Consider the following 19130-nt stretch of genomic DNA (forward strand, 5'->3'; position numbering starts at 1 on the left):
ACACTGTATACACATTACATCATAAAACAAACAGTATACATCTCGGAGGGCTTTACACACTTGTTTTATGGAAGGTAAATCTTGGCTTAATACAGAAGGCAGGCGGCTCATTCCTCTTCAAGCTGTTCCGTTTTCCTGATTACAACTGCTGTTCCAACGACCAATTTAACTAACTGCAGGCAGTAAATCGAAATATAAATCATTGGCAAATTGTACCGCAATGTTTGGGCAGGAGATAATTTTAATTACCCTGCATCAACCATCTACTTGACTCTGTTGGGTGCAACACATCAACCTTACTCCAGGAAAGCTCAGCTTACTAAATACATACTTATTAAATACTTGATTGTTTGGACTTCGTTAACATTTGAAAATTTGTAAACAGAATGAGATTCTCTGAGGAAATATCAATAATTCAGAGGGTCCTGAGCTTGGCTTAAGGAGGGGAAAGTTATATAAATTGAGAAACAGATAGGTAAGTCCAAACCTGGGATATCGAAGGGCTGTAGTGTATATGAAGAAGATTGACTACTACCCCCCCCCCCCCAACACCCCTCAAAGGGCAACTAGAATTGTGCAATAAATAGGCAAAAGTGAGGACTGCAGATGCTGGAAATCAGAGTCTAGATTAGGGTGGTGCTGGAAAAGTACAGCAGGTCAGGCAGCATCCGAGGAGCAGGAAAATCGATGTTTCAGGCAAAAGCCCTTCATCAGGAATGAGGCAGAGAGCCTCCGGGGTGGAGAGATAAATGGGAGAGGGGTGGGGCTGGGGAGAAGGTAGCAAAGAGTGCAATAGCTGGATGGGGGTGGGGATGAGGGTGGTAGGTCGGAGAGGAGGGTGGAGCGAATAGGTGGGAAGGGTGGTTGGCAGGTGGGACAGGTCATGAGGATGGTGCTGAGCTGGAAGGTTGGAACTGGGGTAAGGTGGGGGGAGGGGAAATGAGGAAACTGGTGTAGTCCACATTGATGCCCTGGGGTTGAAGTGTTCCGAGGCAGAAGCTGAGGCGTTCTTCCTCCAGGCTTCAGGTGGTGAGGGAATAGTAGTGCAATAAATACCCAATTGTAGCCCAGAACAAAATATAAGCTTGCAGAAGGGGAGGCTCAGGGAGATAAGAAATAGATTAGAATTGCAGGTGAAATAAATAAGCTAGAAATCTAAGAGAAATCAAGATGGGGGGTTTCCTTGTGGTGCGGTAGTAGTGCCCCTACCTGTGAACCAGGAGATATGGGTTTGCATCCCACCTGCTCCAAAGGTGTCTCTGAACAAGTTGATCATAAAACGTCAAGAGACATCAAGGATGATGAAAAATTGATCCCACCAAGCCTTGTCATTCAGGAACAAAAGCAAAGCATTGCAGATGTTGGGGAATCTGAAATAAAACCCCAAAATGCTCAAAACAGTGAGTTGTCCGGTTCCCTTTGTGAAGTGAGAAGAGCAGTCAAAGACCTGTCACTGGAAAGTTCTGGTCACGGACCTGAAGGTAAATTTATTGTTGCCCTACACCAATGCTACCTGACCCATTGACTGAATCCCACAACTTTTGCTTTTATTTGTTTTCCTAGTGGTTTGACTCTTCCATTCCAATACCCAATCATGTTTTGTAAGATCCGGGTCTCTCCTTCCTGTTTGGCAGATTGTTTCATTGTTTCCAAAATTATTGGTCAGAGTATTGAGTACAGGAGTTGGGAGGTCATGTTGTGGCTGTACAGGACACTGGTTAGGCCACTTTTGGATAACTGTGTGCATTCTGGTCTCCCTCCTATAGGAAGGATATTGTGAAACTTAAAAGGGTTCAGAAAGGATTTACAAGGATGTTGCCAGGGTTGGAGGGTTTGAGCTGTATGAAGAGACTAAATAGGCTGGGGCTGTTTTCTCTGGAGCATCAGAGGCTAAGGGGTGACCTTATAGAGGTTTATAAAATCATGAGGGGCATGGATAGGGTAAATAGACAAGGTCTTTTCCCTGGACTGGGGGAGTCCAGAACTAGAGAGCATAGGTTTAGGGTGAGAGGGGAAATCTATAAAAGGGACATAAGGGACAACAGTTTTCATGCAGAGAGTGGCGTGTGTATGCAATCAGCTGCCAGATGAAATGTTGGAGGCTGGTGTAACTATTACATTTAAAAGGCATCTGGATGAGTATATGAATAGGAAGGGTTTAGAGCAATATGGGCCAAGTGCTGCTAAATGGGACGAAATTCGGTTGGAATTTCTGGTCCTGATGAAGAGCTTATGCTCAAAACATCAACTCTCCTGCTCCTCGGATACTGCCTGACCGGCTGTGCTTTTCCAGCGCCACACTTTCTGATTAGGATATCTGGTTGGTATGGATGAGTTGGACAAAATGGTCTGTTTCCATGTCTTACATCTCTATGACCATGAATCTATGCAAAACAATTTTTCACCGTTACAGTACTGAGCTGTTATGTTTTCTGTTTGTATGCAATGTAGGAAGCATACTGAGTCTTGGTTTCAGCTCAATTAGGATGCAGTGAGCACAGAGGATGATATGTTTGTTACTTAGGAGGAGCAAGAGAGTGAGTTCAATGGAATCTTGAATAGAATTTGCAAGAATAGTTAGAAAGAAGGATATGAGGGACAGATTGCATTGCAGAGCATGCCAGTGGGAAGCTACCAGACTGGTTTTGACTTCAGTATTTGAGTGACCCTCACACAATGGAGTGAGAGGGAATTAACTATCACTCTGATGTCAGTGAAACCAAGAATCCTTAGCACATACAATCAGGTGACTGGCCATAGGCCTGATACTAGACTAGTTTATAAACCTATGTCCTTTTATTCTGTGCTTCCTACATTGCCATGTTGACTGCACTTCTGAGACATTTCATAGAAATACTTCAGCACAAAGGAGAGCCATTTAACCTGACAAACCCCTGTTAGCTCTGTTCATGGGCAACGTCATTGGACACAGACTGCAATGCTGAGATTTCCTTGCAACCCTGCAGTTTTTTTCCCTTTTATATCCCTATCCAATTGTTTTTGGAAAGTAATGATTGAATCTGCCTCTACCACACTTCTGGATAGTGCAATCCACAGCTTAGCCACTCACTGCAACAAAAAGGTTTGGTCTTGTGTTATCAATATTGCCAATCAGTTTCACAGCATCCTTCCTATATCAGGGAGACCAGAATTTCACACAAGAGTAGCCTAACCAGTATCCTGTACAGCTGCAACATGACCTCACAAATCCTATACTAATGTTCTTGAGCCTGGTGCTAATGGGAGTGGCTTGTCTCAGACTAACCTGTTGAGACCCCTCGCGATCTTCTAGGAGAAAGTGAGGACTGCAGAACCCCTCACGATCTTGCCTATAAAGGGTGGCACGGTGGCTCAGTGGCAAGCACTGCTGCCTCTCAGCACCAGGGACCTGGGTTTAATTCCACCCCCAGGTGACTACTTGTGTGGAGTTTGCACATTCTCCCCGTGTCTGTGGTTTCCTCTGGGTAGTCTGGTTTTCTCTACAGTCAAAGAATGTGAAGGTTAGATGGGTTGGCCATGCCAGATGGTTCAGAGATGTGAAAACTAGGTGGATTAGCCATGAGAAATGCAGAGTTACAGGGATAGATCTGTGTGCGATGCTTTTTGGAGGGTTGATGTGGGCTGAAATGCCTCCTTCCACACTGTAGGTAATCTATGATTCTATTAAAGACATGTCCTTTATCCATCAAAGGTTAAGCTTGAGGAATAAGAAAGTGAAATAACCTTACAAAAGAAGGTGATTTCATTCCCATTAAAACCTATTTTATATTCAATGAGAAAGGAGGAAATGTTGAAAGCTTAATATTTGAGAGGCTTGGAAGTGGAAAAGCGTTGAGATCAAAGGCCCTAATCTGATTACATGATTCACTGATACTTTTAAAGGACTTAAAAAATATGACATGAAAGCTGCTGAATATACTTCAGACATGGACTAACCACGTTTAGTGTAGAACTTTCCCAAGTGATGATCACTGACACGATGTGGCATTTGCCACCTCTAGTAACACTAAAGTTGCCATTGTTACTCACAGCTCATGGACTGCAATGGTTTGAGAAGGCAGCTCACCACCACTTCTCAAGGTGGAATTAGAGATGGGCAATGCATGCTGACCCAGCCAGCGAAGCCCATTTCCCATGAGAGAATATTTTAAAATATCTTCAATGACCATGGGGCTGCTGTCTCATTAGAAAGGGGCAACTAGCATTGGTTTAACCTGAGGGACACCATGGCTCAGACGAGGGGAGAGATTGAGAAAGAGCATACTTTGCAGTAACCTCAGTAGGTGTAAGAATTCAGCCCCTTCGTCTACAATGCAAACCCAGCTGTTCATCTAACTATCCAAGCAAACCCTCTTGCTGTTTCTGCCAGCCAATGGTACTAGGTAAGGGCTGTTTGATGTGATCTGCAATCATCAATTCTCCTTTGTCTTTGCTTTGACTTTGGCCTGTCTAATGATAATTGGATGAGGATGCACTACTATACAATATTGACAGAAGAGACTGTCCTTAGGTAACAGGAATGTTTGTTGCATGATGATAGCAATGAGTACAACTACATCTGGTATGATGTATAATGACTAGGACTCTCAGGGAGCTGGCCCCAATTTCTTTTTCCCCTTTATTCATTCACAGAATGAGGTCATCACTAACTAGACAGTATTTATGACCCATCCCTAATTGCTCAGAGGGCAGTTCAGAGTCAACCACATTGCTACATGTAGGACAGACCAGGTAAGGATGGCAGATTCCTTCCCTTAAAGGACATTAGTGAACCAGATGGGACTTCCATGACAATTAGTATGGTCATCATTAGATTCTTAATTCCAGATACTTATTGAATTCAAACTCCACCATCTGCCGTGGCGGGATTTGAACATGGATCTCAGGAACATTATCTAGATCTCGAGATTAACTGCCCAGTGATAATACCACTAGGTCATCGCCTCCCATATCCCCAGATGCATCAGCTCCCTCTGAAAGTTCCAGTGGAACTCCCTTGGCTCCACCCACAGACTATGTGTGAGAATGGGTGGAGTGATTGTTTCATGAACATTCAGAACTCGAACCTTATGCAACATTCAATGATTTTATGGGTCCATCAGAAATATATAACTTGGCTGCCAAGTCTGGCTGAACATATTTCTGGAGGTTACATCACATGATTTCTGTCTGGCCCTCCCGATTAAAGTGAGATTTTAACTCATCGCTCATATTTTTGGAACCGATAAACAAAAGAAAAATCAAAGAAATTAAGAAATCATTCCTTATTTTATTGTCACAGCCTTGCTTGCAGCAATGGCTGGGAAATGAATCTTTAATTCTTGGAAACTCCAGAACAAGGGCAATGCGATGAGAGAAAGGATAAATGAACAGAAGGATGTGCAGATTAGGTGAGGTGAGGCGATGTGGGAGAGGCTCATGTAGAGCAATAAACACCAGTGTGTGCAGTGACCAGCTTTTGCATTGTAAAACCTAGGTTACGTCATTTCAAATTATCAAAGTCTCTGAGGTTACAGATGGAGACAAGTTATTCCCATTGAAGGGAATCGACAATGGAGGATCAGAAATATATAATTATCATCAATAAGTTCAAACTAACATTAAGGTCATAGTGTGTTCGACCATGGAAACAGACACCTTGATCCAACTCGCCCATGTTGACCAGATATCCTAAATTAATCTAGTCCCATTTGCCAGCACTTGGCCCATATCCCTCCAAGCCCTTCCTATTCATATACCCATCAAGATGCTTTTTAAATGTTGCAATTGTACCAGCCTCCACAGCTTCCTCTGGCAGCTCATTCTATACACGTACCATCATCTGTGTTAAGAAAGTTGCATCTTGGTCCCTTGTAAATCTTTCCCCTCTCACCCTAAACCCATGACCTCTAGTTCTGGACTCATCCACCCCAGGGAAAAGACCTTGTCTATTTACACTATCCATGCCCCTCATGATTTTATAAACCTCTATAAGGTCACCCCTTAGCCTCTGATGCTCCAGAGAAAACAGCCCCAGCCAATTAGTCTCTCCATACAGCTCAAACCCTCCAACCCTGGCAACATCCTTAAAAATCTTTTCTGAACCCTTTCAAGTTTCACAACATCCTTCCTGTAGCAGGGAGACAAGAATTAAATGCAGTATTTCAAAAGTGGACTAACCAATGTCTTGCATTCTTTGGGAAATCTACCATCCTTTCCCAACCTTCCCTTTGGTGACAGCAGATGTAGAGCAGTGTGATTGCGTCTTAACTGCCCTCTGAAATAGCCAGGCAAGACACACAGTCTCATGGAACTTAAGGATGGGCCACAAATGTTGGTCCTGACAGTGGCAGTTACATCTCATGGTGGAGTGAGGGAAAGGCCTTTGGAGGAAATCTATTTATTCAGAGAGTGGCAAGAGTGTGCAAACAGCTATCACAGAGGGTAGTTGAGGTGAATTGCATAGACCTGGAGAAATCGTACGAACAGAAAAGTAAAAGAAATGGAAAAAATACATTGGCAAAGAAGGCAAAATAATGTTGGAGAAGGGCCATCTGAATGGCGCGGACTTGTTGGGCTGAATAGTCTGCCCCATACTGTAAATTCTTTGACTAAAGTCAACATTTGTACACTTATTGCTGCTGCAGGTACAAGGCCATCGTAAACCCCATGGACATTCAAGCGTCCAGTGCAGTCTTTCACACGTGCCTCAAGGCGGTCACCATCTGGATGATCTCCATGTTCCTGGCCATCCCGGAGGCAGTGTACTCTCAGGTGGTGCAGCATCACAATGGGGAGAATGAAAGCTTCAGTGCTTGTGTCCCATACCCTCTCTCTGACAAACTACATGCAAAAATCCACTCGGTGATGATATTCCTGGTGTACTACCTCATCCCCCTCGGTATAATCAGCATCTACTACTTCCACATCGCTCAGAGCTTAATCAAGAGTGCACATGACATGCCCGGAGAAAGCAGCGAGCATGTCAGGCGACAGGTAGGTTATTATAGACTACCACTACCTGTCACTGATCCGTTTATGAACATTACAGGGGACAACCAAGATCCAGTTGGGCATTAGTGATATTAAAAACATACAAAATAGGAGCAGGAGCAGGAGTAGGCCATTTAGCCCTTCGATCAATCATTCAATACAACCATGTTTGATCGTCCAACTCAGTGTCCTTGCAGTAATTGGAGGCAAATCAATGGATTAGTAATCCCAGCATTCCAGACATGCAAGAGCGTAACATATAGGAGCAGATATAGGCCATTTGGTCCATCTAGTCTCCTCCGCCATTTGATCTTGGCTGTTATGCTTCTCAACCCTAACTTATTTCCTTCTGTCATGACCTTTGATCCCCTTACTAATCAAGGACTTAGCTGTCTCTGTCTTAAATGCACTCAATGAACTACCAGAGAAACTCGTGAGGGCTGGTACAATAACAACATTTAAAAGGCATCTGGATGACTATATGAATAGGCGGTTAGAGGGATATCGGCCAAATGCTGGCAAATAGGACAAGATTAGGTTAGGATATCTGGTCAGCTTGGATGAGTAGGACCAAAGGGTCTGTTTCCATGCCGTACATTTCTATGATTCTGAGTGTCTGCCATGCCTCAGAGACTGTCACTCCCTCCTTTTGGTCGGAAAGGGTGAAGTCCCATTCCAGAAATTTGAACACGCAATCCAGGCCTGCACTCCCAGTGCAGTGCTGAGGGGGAACTGCGCTGTTGGAGGTACCAAACTTCCAATGTTGTGCTAAGTCTAACCTCCTGGCTAATCTCAGTTGGACATGAAATGTCTCTTGCAGTGCATGAGGAGCAGTGAGGAGAGGCAAAGCCTGCCTAATATTCACAGATCAGCCGAACATTACTAAACGCTCCTGTTAGATTAGAAGCCAGAACCAGCATTTCTTGCTTAAAAATCAGGAGTCACACATTTAAAACAGAGGTGAGATGAATTGTTTTCTCTCAATAAGTCTTTGAACCTGTTTTGTTGAGAAGGTGGTGGAACCAGAGTCCTTGAATGTGTTTAAGGCAGAGATAGATGAATTCTTGTCAAGCAAGAGGTTGAAAGGTGAACAGGGGTAATTGGGAATGTTCATTTGAGGCTACAGTCAGACCAACCTGGATGTTATTGAACAGCAGAGCCAGCTTGAGGGGCTGAATAGCCTAATCCTACTCTTATTTTGTATGGCTGTGAAGTGCCTGGTCATTTTATCTTATTGCCATTTGTGGTGTCTTGCAGTGTGAAAAATGAATTTCTAGTCTGACAACAGTGACCATGTTTCACAAGAGGGCACAGTGATTCTATGTTTCTAAGCACTGCATTGACTGTTAGATACAGGCTACGATTGTAAAAGATTTCATGAAAACTTAACATGTCAAATAAAATGATGCGATGAAATTGTCACTCAATCCAAAGGCCTTAAGGCTGTTAAAAAATGCAACCTTAGACTAATTTCATCTTCAGGCAGATTGAACTAAAATAAAAATATGGCTGTATAAACCACTAACCTTGGGCTATTACTCCATCCAGTGTGGAAATAAGGTATTTGAATCAATTCTTTCAATACCAACTTGCTAATAAGGATGGTTTATTTGGTTTTACCTAGCACATGGGTTTTTAACAGGGATAGATCAAAGCCAAAGTACTTGCTAATCATGCGATTGTAAAACACAAAATGGAACTTGTTGCAAAAAATATTTAATCTCTGAACTGGAGAATGCATCACTGTTTAAAAACACGTACTACTTTGAATTGAACATTCTACTCCAGAAAATAGAAGTGTGAATTATAAAACAATTTATCTTCATTCATCTCAGGAGATATTACAGAGTCAGGAAACCAACCTGTTAGTCTATCCCTCACTGGGCTGATTCTTCATCTATCTGGATTATCATCATGACTGTCTGAGGAAACATCACGAAACACGTGGACAATGCCATTTTAGACTGAGAGATAGGCAGCAAGTCTCAGTCAGGGGAACCAATTGTGTGCAGTGGGGTTTCTGGGTCATTTGATGGGGCAGATGATGTGGTGGAACAAGCTTGGGGTTTCCACTGGGGTGGAACTTTGTCATTATACCAGTGAAGGTGCCAGCAATTACTGTCTTCCCCAGACTGTTAACCCCAAGAGAAGTGAGGTCAAACCCTGAGCTCCACAATGAGCTTTGGGAATAGGTGATCAACAATGTATTGGAAGTGAAACATGTGGAAATACAAAGAGGTATAGGAAGGGAATTGGAATGTTAGGATCTAGAATGCTGAAAGTACTTTGGATGAGGAGTGTGGGGTGATGAAGTTAAAATGGAAGGAATGGGGAAAACATTGCAGGTTCACTGGAGGGTGCAGAGAATGTTGCAAGGGGTAGATGTTGGTGTTGAAGGTGAGGCCATTAGAGGACATAAAAATGAAGATAAGAATGGTAAAACTGAGGAAATGCTGGACTGGGAGTCAATATGGGTGAATTGTAAACCCTGGTACTGTCTTCCTGGTCGTCAGGAACATCCTTCCTATGTTTACCTTGTCCAGTCCTGTTAGAACTTTACAGGTTTGTATGAGTTTTATATCTGGATGGATTTTGTCATGAGCTTGGATACGGGAAGCAGGAGGAGTTTAAGTTTATGACAGGTCAAGGACAGGAGGCTGTCCAGAAGAAAGTTGGAAAAGTTAAATCCACTGGCAGCAAACGCACTTGAACACGGCAGCCTTGGAGGCACAAATGTTGAGTTGCTTGGGGAATTTGGTTACTCCTGATGTAGTTGAACATTTCTGCCCTCTAACGTTTCCTTCTTCCCTTTATAGAATTTTGAGTGAGAAGCGACTCTGTAAATTTCTCCAGCTTGTTCTCCGGTTGACCTGCTATGTCAGGGTTGTCCATTACTACCTGGCTGGAGGCCCTGAGAAGAGAACATTGAAGGGCTTTGTTGAGATAAACTGAAACAGTGTTTGGGAATGTGTCTGAGGAAATGTCCAGTCCACAAGCTGCCCATGATTCTCGTTATCGAAAGGACAGATTGAGGCAAACAGCACAGATACATTTATAAGACCATAAGACCATAAGACATAGGAGCAGAAGTAAGGCCATTCGGCCCATCGAGTCCACTCCGCCATTCAATCATGGCTGATGGGCATTTCAACTCCACTTAACCGCATTCTCCCTGTAGCCCTTAATTCCTTGTGACATCAAGAATTTATCAATTTCTACCTTGAAGACATTTAGAGTCCCAGCCTCCACTGCACTCTGTGGCAATGAATTCCACAGGCCCACCACTTTCTGGCTGAAGAAATGTCTCCGCATTTCTGTTCTGAATTTACCCCCTCTAATTCTAAGGCTGTGTCCACGGGTCCTAGTCTCCTCGCCTAACAGAAACAATTTCCTAGCATCCACCCTCTCCAAGCCATGTATTATCTTGTAAGTTTCTATTAGATCTCCTCTTAATCTTCTAAACTCCAATGAATACAATCCCAGGATCCTCAGCCGTTCCTCATATGTTAGACCTATCATTCCAGGGATCATCCGTGTGAATCTCCGCTGGACACGCTCCAGTGCCAGTATGTCCTTCCTGAGGTGTGGGGACCAAAACTGGACACAGTACTCCAAATGGAGCCTAACCAGAGCTTTATAAAGTCTCAGCAGCACAACAGTGCTTTTATATTCCAACCCTCTTGAGATAATTGACAACATTGCATTCGCTTTCTTAATCACGGACTCAACCTGCATGGAGAAGCTAGATAAATACTGGAGGGACAGAAGAATCGAAGTTTATGCTGTTAGGGTGAAGACAGATGGGGATAAACATAGAAATGTAGGAATATAGGATACAGGAGCTAGAGTAGGCCATTTGGCCCCTCAAGCCTGCTCCCCCACTTGATATGATCATGACTGATCATCAAACTCAGTACCCTGTTCCTGCTTTCTCCCCATACCCTTTAATCCCTTTAGCCCTAAGAGCTGTTTCTAACTCCTTCTTGAAAACATTTAATGTTTTAGCCTCAACAACTTTGTGTGAGTGAGAATTCCACAGGCTCAACACTCCCTAAGTGAAGACATTGCTTCTCATCTCAGTCTTAAATGGCCTATCCCGTATCCTTAGACTGATAGGTCTTCCTGGTCATCAGAAACATCCTTCCTATGTTTACATGTCTGGTCCTGTTAGAACTTTATAGGTTTATATGAGACTCTGCCCCCCTCAATGTTCCATACTGCAGAATATTGGCATTGACCTCTTGGACACAGTATCATATTGATGTAATAACATACCAGCTTGGCGTTGAGGGCATATCCAAGCTGAGATCCTGACCTATTGTCAAAGTTGCTCTACAAGATGTCAGCATTATTTTTGTTTATTTGTTCATGTGATGTAGCTGTCACTGGTTGGGCTAGCATTTAATGCCCAACCCTATTTGGTTTGGAGAAGGGGGTGGTGATCTGCCTTGAATTGTTATATTCCATGGGCTGTAGGTGTACCCTCAATGCTGTGAGGAAGGGTGTTCCAGGATTTTGACAATAAATTTCCAAGTCAGAATGGTGAGTGCTTTGGAAGGGGACTTGTAGCTGGTGGTATTCCCACCTATCTGCTGCCTTTGACATTCAAGATGATAGAGATCACAAATTAGGAAGGTGCTGCCTGAGTAGATTTGGTGAGTTCCTTCAGTCAAACTTGTAGATGGTACACACTGCAGCCACTTTCTGCGTGAAGTCTGCATGTTCTCCCCATGTCTGCGTGGGTTTCCTCTGAGTGCTCCACTTTCCTCACACAGTCAACAGACGTGCAGGTTAGATGGAGTGGCCATGGGAAATTCAGTGTTGCAGGTCTGGGTGGGATGCTCTTCGGAGGGTCAGTGTGGACACGGTGGGCCAAATGGCCTGCTCCCACACTGTCAGGATCCTACGATTTTATGACTGTGTGTCAGCAGACAAGGGAGTGAATGTCGAAGATGACATGAGGTGGAAAGTTAAAAATCACACAACATCAGGTTATCGTCCAACAGGTTTATTTGGAAGCACTAGCTTTCAGAGCACTGCTCCTTCGTCAGGCATCACAACCACCGGCATCTCCAAATCATGAAGTGGAAAGCATTTCACAATGCATTGTAGTGTTAATATATGCAAAAGCTTTGCAATGTAAATGGATCCTCACTTTCCCTTCCCTCTTTAGAATGCCTTTATATCTATATTTGTGCTTGTGTAAGGATTAGCCAAGTACACACTTCTGAACTGGCAGCTTCTGATTAAACTGAATCCCACCACGTGACAGCCCCATTACTGTCTCTTTCAAAGCTCTGGGGGCAGACGGAGCTTTAACGGGGGAGTTAGACATTGAAAATATTGACCTGGAGCATGAATTAATCAAGAAGGAAAGCTTGATGGGATTTTCGAAAGCCAGCTGTGTCTTGAGGGAGCATTGTTCAGTGTAAAACATATCTGAGCTGTTTCTACTGTGGATAAAATCATTTGTATTCAGAGGTTTAAGCATCTTTATCACTACATTTCTGGCTTAGAGATTTTGTATCAGTGTACCTTTCTGTCGGACGGCTGTAATAACACAGGCATGGGAGCACAGTGGTTACATTGCTGGAGTAACAGTTCAGAGGACTGGACCAGTGACCTGGAGCCTTCAGTAAATAATCCAGTCACAGAAGCTGGGGAATGTGAAACCAATGCTGAATTGAATCTGGAACTTAAAAATTCACAATCAGTAATGGTAACCTAGGTTTACTGGATTACCATGATCACCAGTCTGGTTCATCAAGACCTTTTAAGGGAGGAAATCTGCCATCTTTACCTAGTTGAGAGGTAAAGGGGCTGTAGTTTTTCCAGCCCTTAGGGCAGCTCCCTCAATTCAGAGAGACGACTGGTGCTGGTTTAACCCAAGGGTCACTGTGCCTCAGGCGAGGAGAGAGGTTGAGAAGGAGAGTTTATCATGGTGACCTCAGCCAATGTGGGAATTGAACACATGGTGTAGCTTCACAATACAACCCAGTCAACTGAATTAAAAACAGGGAGGTTTGGCTAAAACAATATAAAGCATGAATCAGACCACACCTCAGATATTGTAAATAGTTTTGGGCTTCTTATCTAAAGATAAAAATAGACATTGGGAGTAGTCCACAAAAGGTTCCTCGGGTTAGTCCTGAGTATGGAGGGATTATCTGAGGAGGAGATGGTGTGGAGATTTGGCCTTTACTCATGAGCATTTAGATGATAAAGAGGCAAACTTATTGAAACAGGTAAGATTCTTAGTTTGTTAAATTTAAGTCTAGAGTTCAGAAGCTTTTAACTTGTCTAATTGAAAGATGAGTGCTCATTCTGGAGATTGGATTGAGCTTTACTAGAAAAACATGCGCTGGTCACCTGATTCTTCTTTCTTTCTGCAATGGTTTGTGCGATTGCAGTGAGGCTAAAGTCAGCCTCAAGGAAGATTCTGAACTGCATTCTAACTGTGGCTGAGAGTGTGATTGATGCAGGATAAGTTCAGGTTAAGCAGTGCCTGATGTATGGTGGTTGCCAGCAGATTCTGGAGCTGCAGCCCACTGTAAACATCATAAACCAATTGATTTGATATAGCAGACTTATAGGAATGGGGACAGAGGCTGCATTCTAGTAAATAAATCATCCAGAACAAATCTCCATGTTCCAGCAGAACAGGAGTGGTGTGCATTAACTTGGATTTCCATACCAGAGATCAGTAGGGCTCCTGGTATTTAACTGGGCAGACGTTACTGACAGTAACGGCATTGTGCCATAACAGCTATGGCACCATGGTAAATAGTGTCATTGCTATTGTTAGGAAATGGTGGATGGAAAGGACAAATATTTTGCTTCTGTCATCACTATAGAGGGTGCAAAAACATTCTAGCAATGGCTGTAAGTTAGGAGGTAGAAAGGAGAGAGGAATTTGGTCAAATTACAATCATGATGGCCATGATGCCGAGGAAACTGATGGAACTGTGGGCAATTAAATCCCTGGGTCCAGATGAACATCACTCTTGGGTCTTAGAAGAGGTTGCTAATGATGCATTGATGCTACTTTTCTCAAACGTCGCTACATTCAGGAAAGGTTCCATCAGATTGGAAAGTAGGAAATAGAACATTTCTAATCAAGAAGGGAGACAGTAAACAGGAAACTATAGGTAGTTAACTTGACATGGGTTGTGGGGTATATGTTTGAATTGATTATTAAAGAGATTGTAACTGCACACTTTGAAAAACTCAAGGTGATCAGGAGGAGTCAATATGGTTTTGTAAAAGGAAAGTCACATTTATCCAATTAATCAGACTTTTTAGAAATAGTGATGTGTGTTGCAGATAAAGGAAATCTTGCAAATGCACTTCACTTGGATTTCAAGAAGGCATTTCATAAGGTGCCACATCAAAGGTTATTGAAGAAAATAAAAACTGATAGTGGGCTGGGTGTTAAGAAGATTGGCTGGCTGGCAGAAAACTGAGTATGGGCAGTCCACATCTTGTGAACAGGTTGTGCTCTTGAGTGCATTTTAGATTAGATTAGATTACTTACAGTGTGGAAACAAGCCCTTCGGCCCAACAAGTCCACACCGCCCCGCCGAAGCGCAACCCACCCAAACCCCTACATTTACCCCTTACCTAACACTACGGGCAATTTAGCATGGCCATTTCACCTGACCTGCACATCTTTGGACTGTGGGAGGAAACCGGAGCACCCGGAGGAAACCCACGCAGACACTGGGGGAACGTGCAAACTCCACACAGTCAGTCGCCTGAGGCGGGAATTGAACCCGGGTCTCTGGTGCTGTGAGGCAGCAGTGCTAACCACTGTGCCACCGTGCCGCCCAATTTGTAGGTCAATTTGTACCCAAGTCAGAATGCAATGCAGGACAATATAAAGTAACTGTTCATAAGTACAGGAATATTCATAAGTTAAAATGACACCCCTGTATGGGATCACATTTGTATGTATGAGCATTCAGAAGTTAGATGTTTGTAAGTTGGGAACCCTATATGCATAAAAGGATTTTTGTCTGATTGGCAGAATGTGACAAATGGACTCAAGTTTTTTAAACTTGCCGTCAGTGATGTAGGTGAGGGTTTGGTTAGCACTGCTGCCTCACAGCGCCAGGGACCCAGGTTCAATTCCACACTCGGCTGACTGTCTGTGTAAAGTTTGCACATTCTCCCCGCATCTGTATGGGTTGTCTCGGGTGCTCTGGTTTCCATCCACAGTCCAACAATGTGCAGGTTAGGTGGATTGGCCATGCTAAATTGCCCCATACTGTCCAGGGTTGTGCAGGCTGGGTGAGTTAGCCATGGGAAATGCAGGGTTACAAGGATAGAGTGAGTCTGGGTGGGATGTTCTTCAGTGGGTTGGTGCGGAGTCAATGGGCTGAATGGCCTATTTCCACATTGTAGGAATTCTAGAATTCTAAATTCTCAGATAAGGTGGGGAGGAAAATATGTTGTGAAGAAGATGTAAGGAGTTCACAGATCGATTGAGTGAGTAAATTTCGGGCAGATGGAGGGAGTGTATGAAGCTGCCTCCATTTGGAACAAGAGATTTTCCCCTTTAATGCCAAAACACCACTCAGGCAGTTTTCCTGATCGTATTGATTCGGCTTTGTCTATACTTCCATGACCTGCAGCGTTATTGTGTTTGCATAAATGTTGTCAACTGGGACCCAAAGAATTAGCAAGTTCAACACCCTCTTCAGAGAGCTGAGTTCAAAACCAAGGCTCACTAGGGACAAGCAGCACTGTTGAAGGTTCAGTTTTTAAAGGTGAGACATGAGATTAAAGTCTCAGGTGATGGAAAAGATCTTAAGTTTTTTTTCAAAGGGAGAGTTCTCCCCCCCCAATCTCCTGGGTCGATATTTATTTCTCAGCCAATACCCATGGCAGAAATAAAAGCAGGAAGTGCTGGAAACATGGGGGCAGCACAGTGGCAGCATCTGGGCAATGGCCTGTTTTCATACTGCTGCTCATGATCACAATTGGTGCCAGCATCCTCTTGAAGCTTGGGAGGCTACAGGGTCCGTGTGGGAGGGGAAAGCTGCTCCTTGGTCCAACAAGGAAGATCTCTCATGGTTAACTAGATCCAGTTTAGTGCCTGTTTGTGACTTGTTAGAGGTTACAATGATATGGTAGATGTTAGTACAGAGACTTTGAGGAAGATCAGATCTTGGGTCTCACTCCTTTGTGATTCTAAGCTGCTCATAAGTCTACATGGCATCTTCGTGGTGGGCGGTGCTTGTGGAATTCCTCTGTGTTAAACCTTTCCGACCCATCTCCAACAAAACAGAGTTTACATTTCAGGTCAATGGCCATTCATATAAACTGACCAGGCTTTAAGATGTAGCTGCTCTGGAACTGGTTACTGTGTCTAGTCACGCACTGCAGTGGCTGTTTGTTGAATCTTGCTTTACAGACATGGCTTGACATCCTTGCTATAGTACAATGATCACTGTAATTGAGAAGGGCCCTGTTGGCTGGAGATGGTGATTGAGATGCCCTGAGACTATTGAGTGAACGCCATTTTTTTGAATGCAGGTTTAAACATGAAATCTTAATTAGCTGGTGATGGCACTGTAATAATCTCTTCAGCGATGTCAACCCTGTGGTGATCTGAGGAATAAGCTCCTGAGTTCTGGCCTTGCTGAATTTCTTTGTGAATCACGCATTCTGCCTCCAAATCCTTAATTATATTCAACGCTGGATGGTGTTTGTTGGGAATGCCTGCATGCTGGTTTTGGTGCCCTCAAGTGTCAGTTAGTGTGGGTGCTGGTTTGTTATTTGGGGCAGCATGGTGACTCAGTGGTTAGCACTGCTGCCTCACAGCACCAACGACCCAGGTTCGATTCCAGCCTCAGGTGACTATCTGTGTGGAGTTTGCACATTCTCCCTGTATCCGTGTGGGTTTCCTCCCACAGTCCAAAGATGTGCAGGTTAGGTGGATTGGCCATGCTAAATTGCCCATAGTGCTAGGTGCATTAGTCAGAGGCAGATAGGTCTGGGTGGGTAACCCTTCGGAGGGTCGGTATGGACTTGTTGGGCTGAGGGGCCTGTTTTCCACACTGGAGGGAATCTAATCTCTCCCATCAAGCATTTAATCAGATGAGAGTGAATTGTGTAATGACCACACAGCCTTCTCCTCTCTACCCTGGGTAAGGCCCATCATTGCCCTGCAACAAACTGAACAATTAATGGCTATCTAAAGACCTCCTCCTGCCACCATTGTGTCTTGAGCTAATGTCTGGCAGGGGTGAGGTGCTTGTCTTAGAATCCCTACAGTGTGGAAGCAGGCCTTTCGGCCCATCGAGATCACAGCATCCCAACCAGACTCACCCACTACCCTATCCCTGCGTTTCCCATGGCTAATCCACCTAGCCTGCATATCTCTGGACACTATGGGGAATTTAGCATGGCCAATTCACCTAACCAGCACATCTTTGGACTGTGGAAGGAGACCGGAGCATTCGGAGGAAACCCACACAGACCCGGGGAGAATATGCGAATTCCACACAAACAGTCACCCAAGAGTGGAATTGAATTCTGGTCCCTGGCGCTGTGAGGCAGCAGTGCTAAAGACTGTGCCACCCATACTGCCCATGTCATGTTGGGTGTACAATCCAATAAAAATCCCTCCTGTACAAGAACTCACCATTGAGCAACAGAATAACCAGAAAGTGATCCTCTGTGTCCTCCTTGTTTTGACGATGCTGTCACTTTAAAAGATTATTTTGTCCTGCTTGTTTTTGAGAGGATGTTGTAAGACAGAGAGGACAAACTGTTTCTAAGAAAATAAACAATTTGTGAGACCTTTGAAAGTTGGAACAATAGAAGCTGCCTGGGTGTGGCCAACTTTATCCGAGCAGGCTTTCAAGATTTTTTTTAGTTCTTAGGTTTAGTTTTAAACAGAAACCATTCGCATCTCAAAAGAGTTGGAAGCTTCAGTGAATGACTTGTAGCTGCCACTTTCTCTGAACCTTCCCTTGATGTTTCTTCCTCCTGGATTGGAGAACTGCATCTGAGAATCTGTGTCTGAATTTGCAAAGGGGTGTGTTTATGGGCTGATACTATACTGGAACAGTTAATTAGCAAAAGGCACTGTATCTATTATTCGGTTAAGTTTTCCAATAGCTAAGTTATTCTAAATTCATCTTTCTTTTGTTTGCATTCTAACTACAGAGTTTAAATAAATTGTGTCTTGCTGAACATCGAGCAGCCTGATCAGTCGCATTATATCTAGAATGTAGCACTTCACATTTGCCTGTAAATAAGAAAAGGTTAGGGTCTGGGCTATCTTCATAAAATATTTTCAGGGGGTTTGGCTTGGTCCAAAATACTTTGCACCCTCTTCCTGCCATCATTCATCCAAGGCTGCACCCCTCATTGATCTGATGTTTCAGGTGAGTGTAATATTGGCCTCCCAGTGGCACTGCCATGAAATAGAACCCCTGAGCTCTGACTGACCAGCAGCTTTGAGGGGACAGAATCCCCACTGCCTTTACTGTCTTTGGTCCCAGCTGAAGACCCACCGTTCAATGTTAAATGCCCCGATTGGCACAAGATATACTTGGTCTTCCCATAAAATAGCCACAAGGGGGATTTCACCAGCTCGCTGGAATACTTTGCCCTGCATTTTCTGCAATGTTCAGCTCTGGGAACTAAACATGCAATCCATAAGACCACAGGAAACAGGAAGAGGAATCGGCTGTTTGGCCCTTACAGCCTGTTCCCTCATTCAAGAGAATTGTGGTTCATGAGGTACATGGGAAAGTGAGAATGAAAAAGAGCCTGATATTGAAAACACACACAGATACGTACATACACACATAGGCACAGACACACATATATATAGACACACACACAGACACATATGTGCACAGAATCAGACATACTCAGACACATACATACACACACAGACACGTATGCACATAGACACAGAAACACACATGCACAGACACATACTCAGACACATATACACACCGACATATACACACATGCACACACACACAGGCACACATTGACATACACACACAGGCACACACACAAAGTGACATGTACACACATATTTACACACAGTCACATATAAACACACATAACACAGATACACACACACATACACACACACACGCACAGAACTATAATCCTCTCCTTCATTGAAGAAG

At 43.8% G+C, this 19130-nt stretch overlaps 1 protein-coding gene across 1 annotated transcript in view; it reads left to right on the forward strand.

Annotated features, from left to right (window-relative positions):
• nmbr (neuromedin B receptor) overlaps positions 1-19130 on the forward strand; it is a 39858-nt gene that overhangs the window by 18694 nt on the left and 2034 nt on the right. Inside the window, exon 2 of the mRNA XM_087990993.1 lies at positions 6627-6975. Within this exon, the coding sequence (XP_087847119.1) occupies positions 6627-6975 (349 nt within the window). The remainder of the gene's footprint in view (positions 1-6626; positions 6976-19130) is intronic.

Source organism: Chiloscyllium plagiosum, unplaced genomic scaffold (assembly GCF_037043375.1).
Source record: "Chiloscyllium plagiosum isolate Xiang-an unplaced genomic scaffold, Cpla_swu_hap1 HiC_scaffold_10, whole genome shotgun sequence".
Classification (NCBI taxonomy): Eukaryota; Metazoa; Chordata; class Chondrichthyes; order Orectolobiformes; family Hemiscylliidae; genus Chiloscyllium; species Chiloscyllium plagiosum.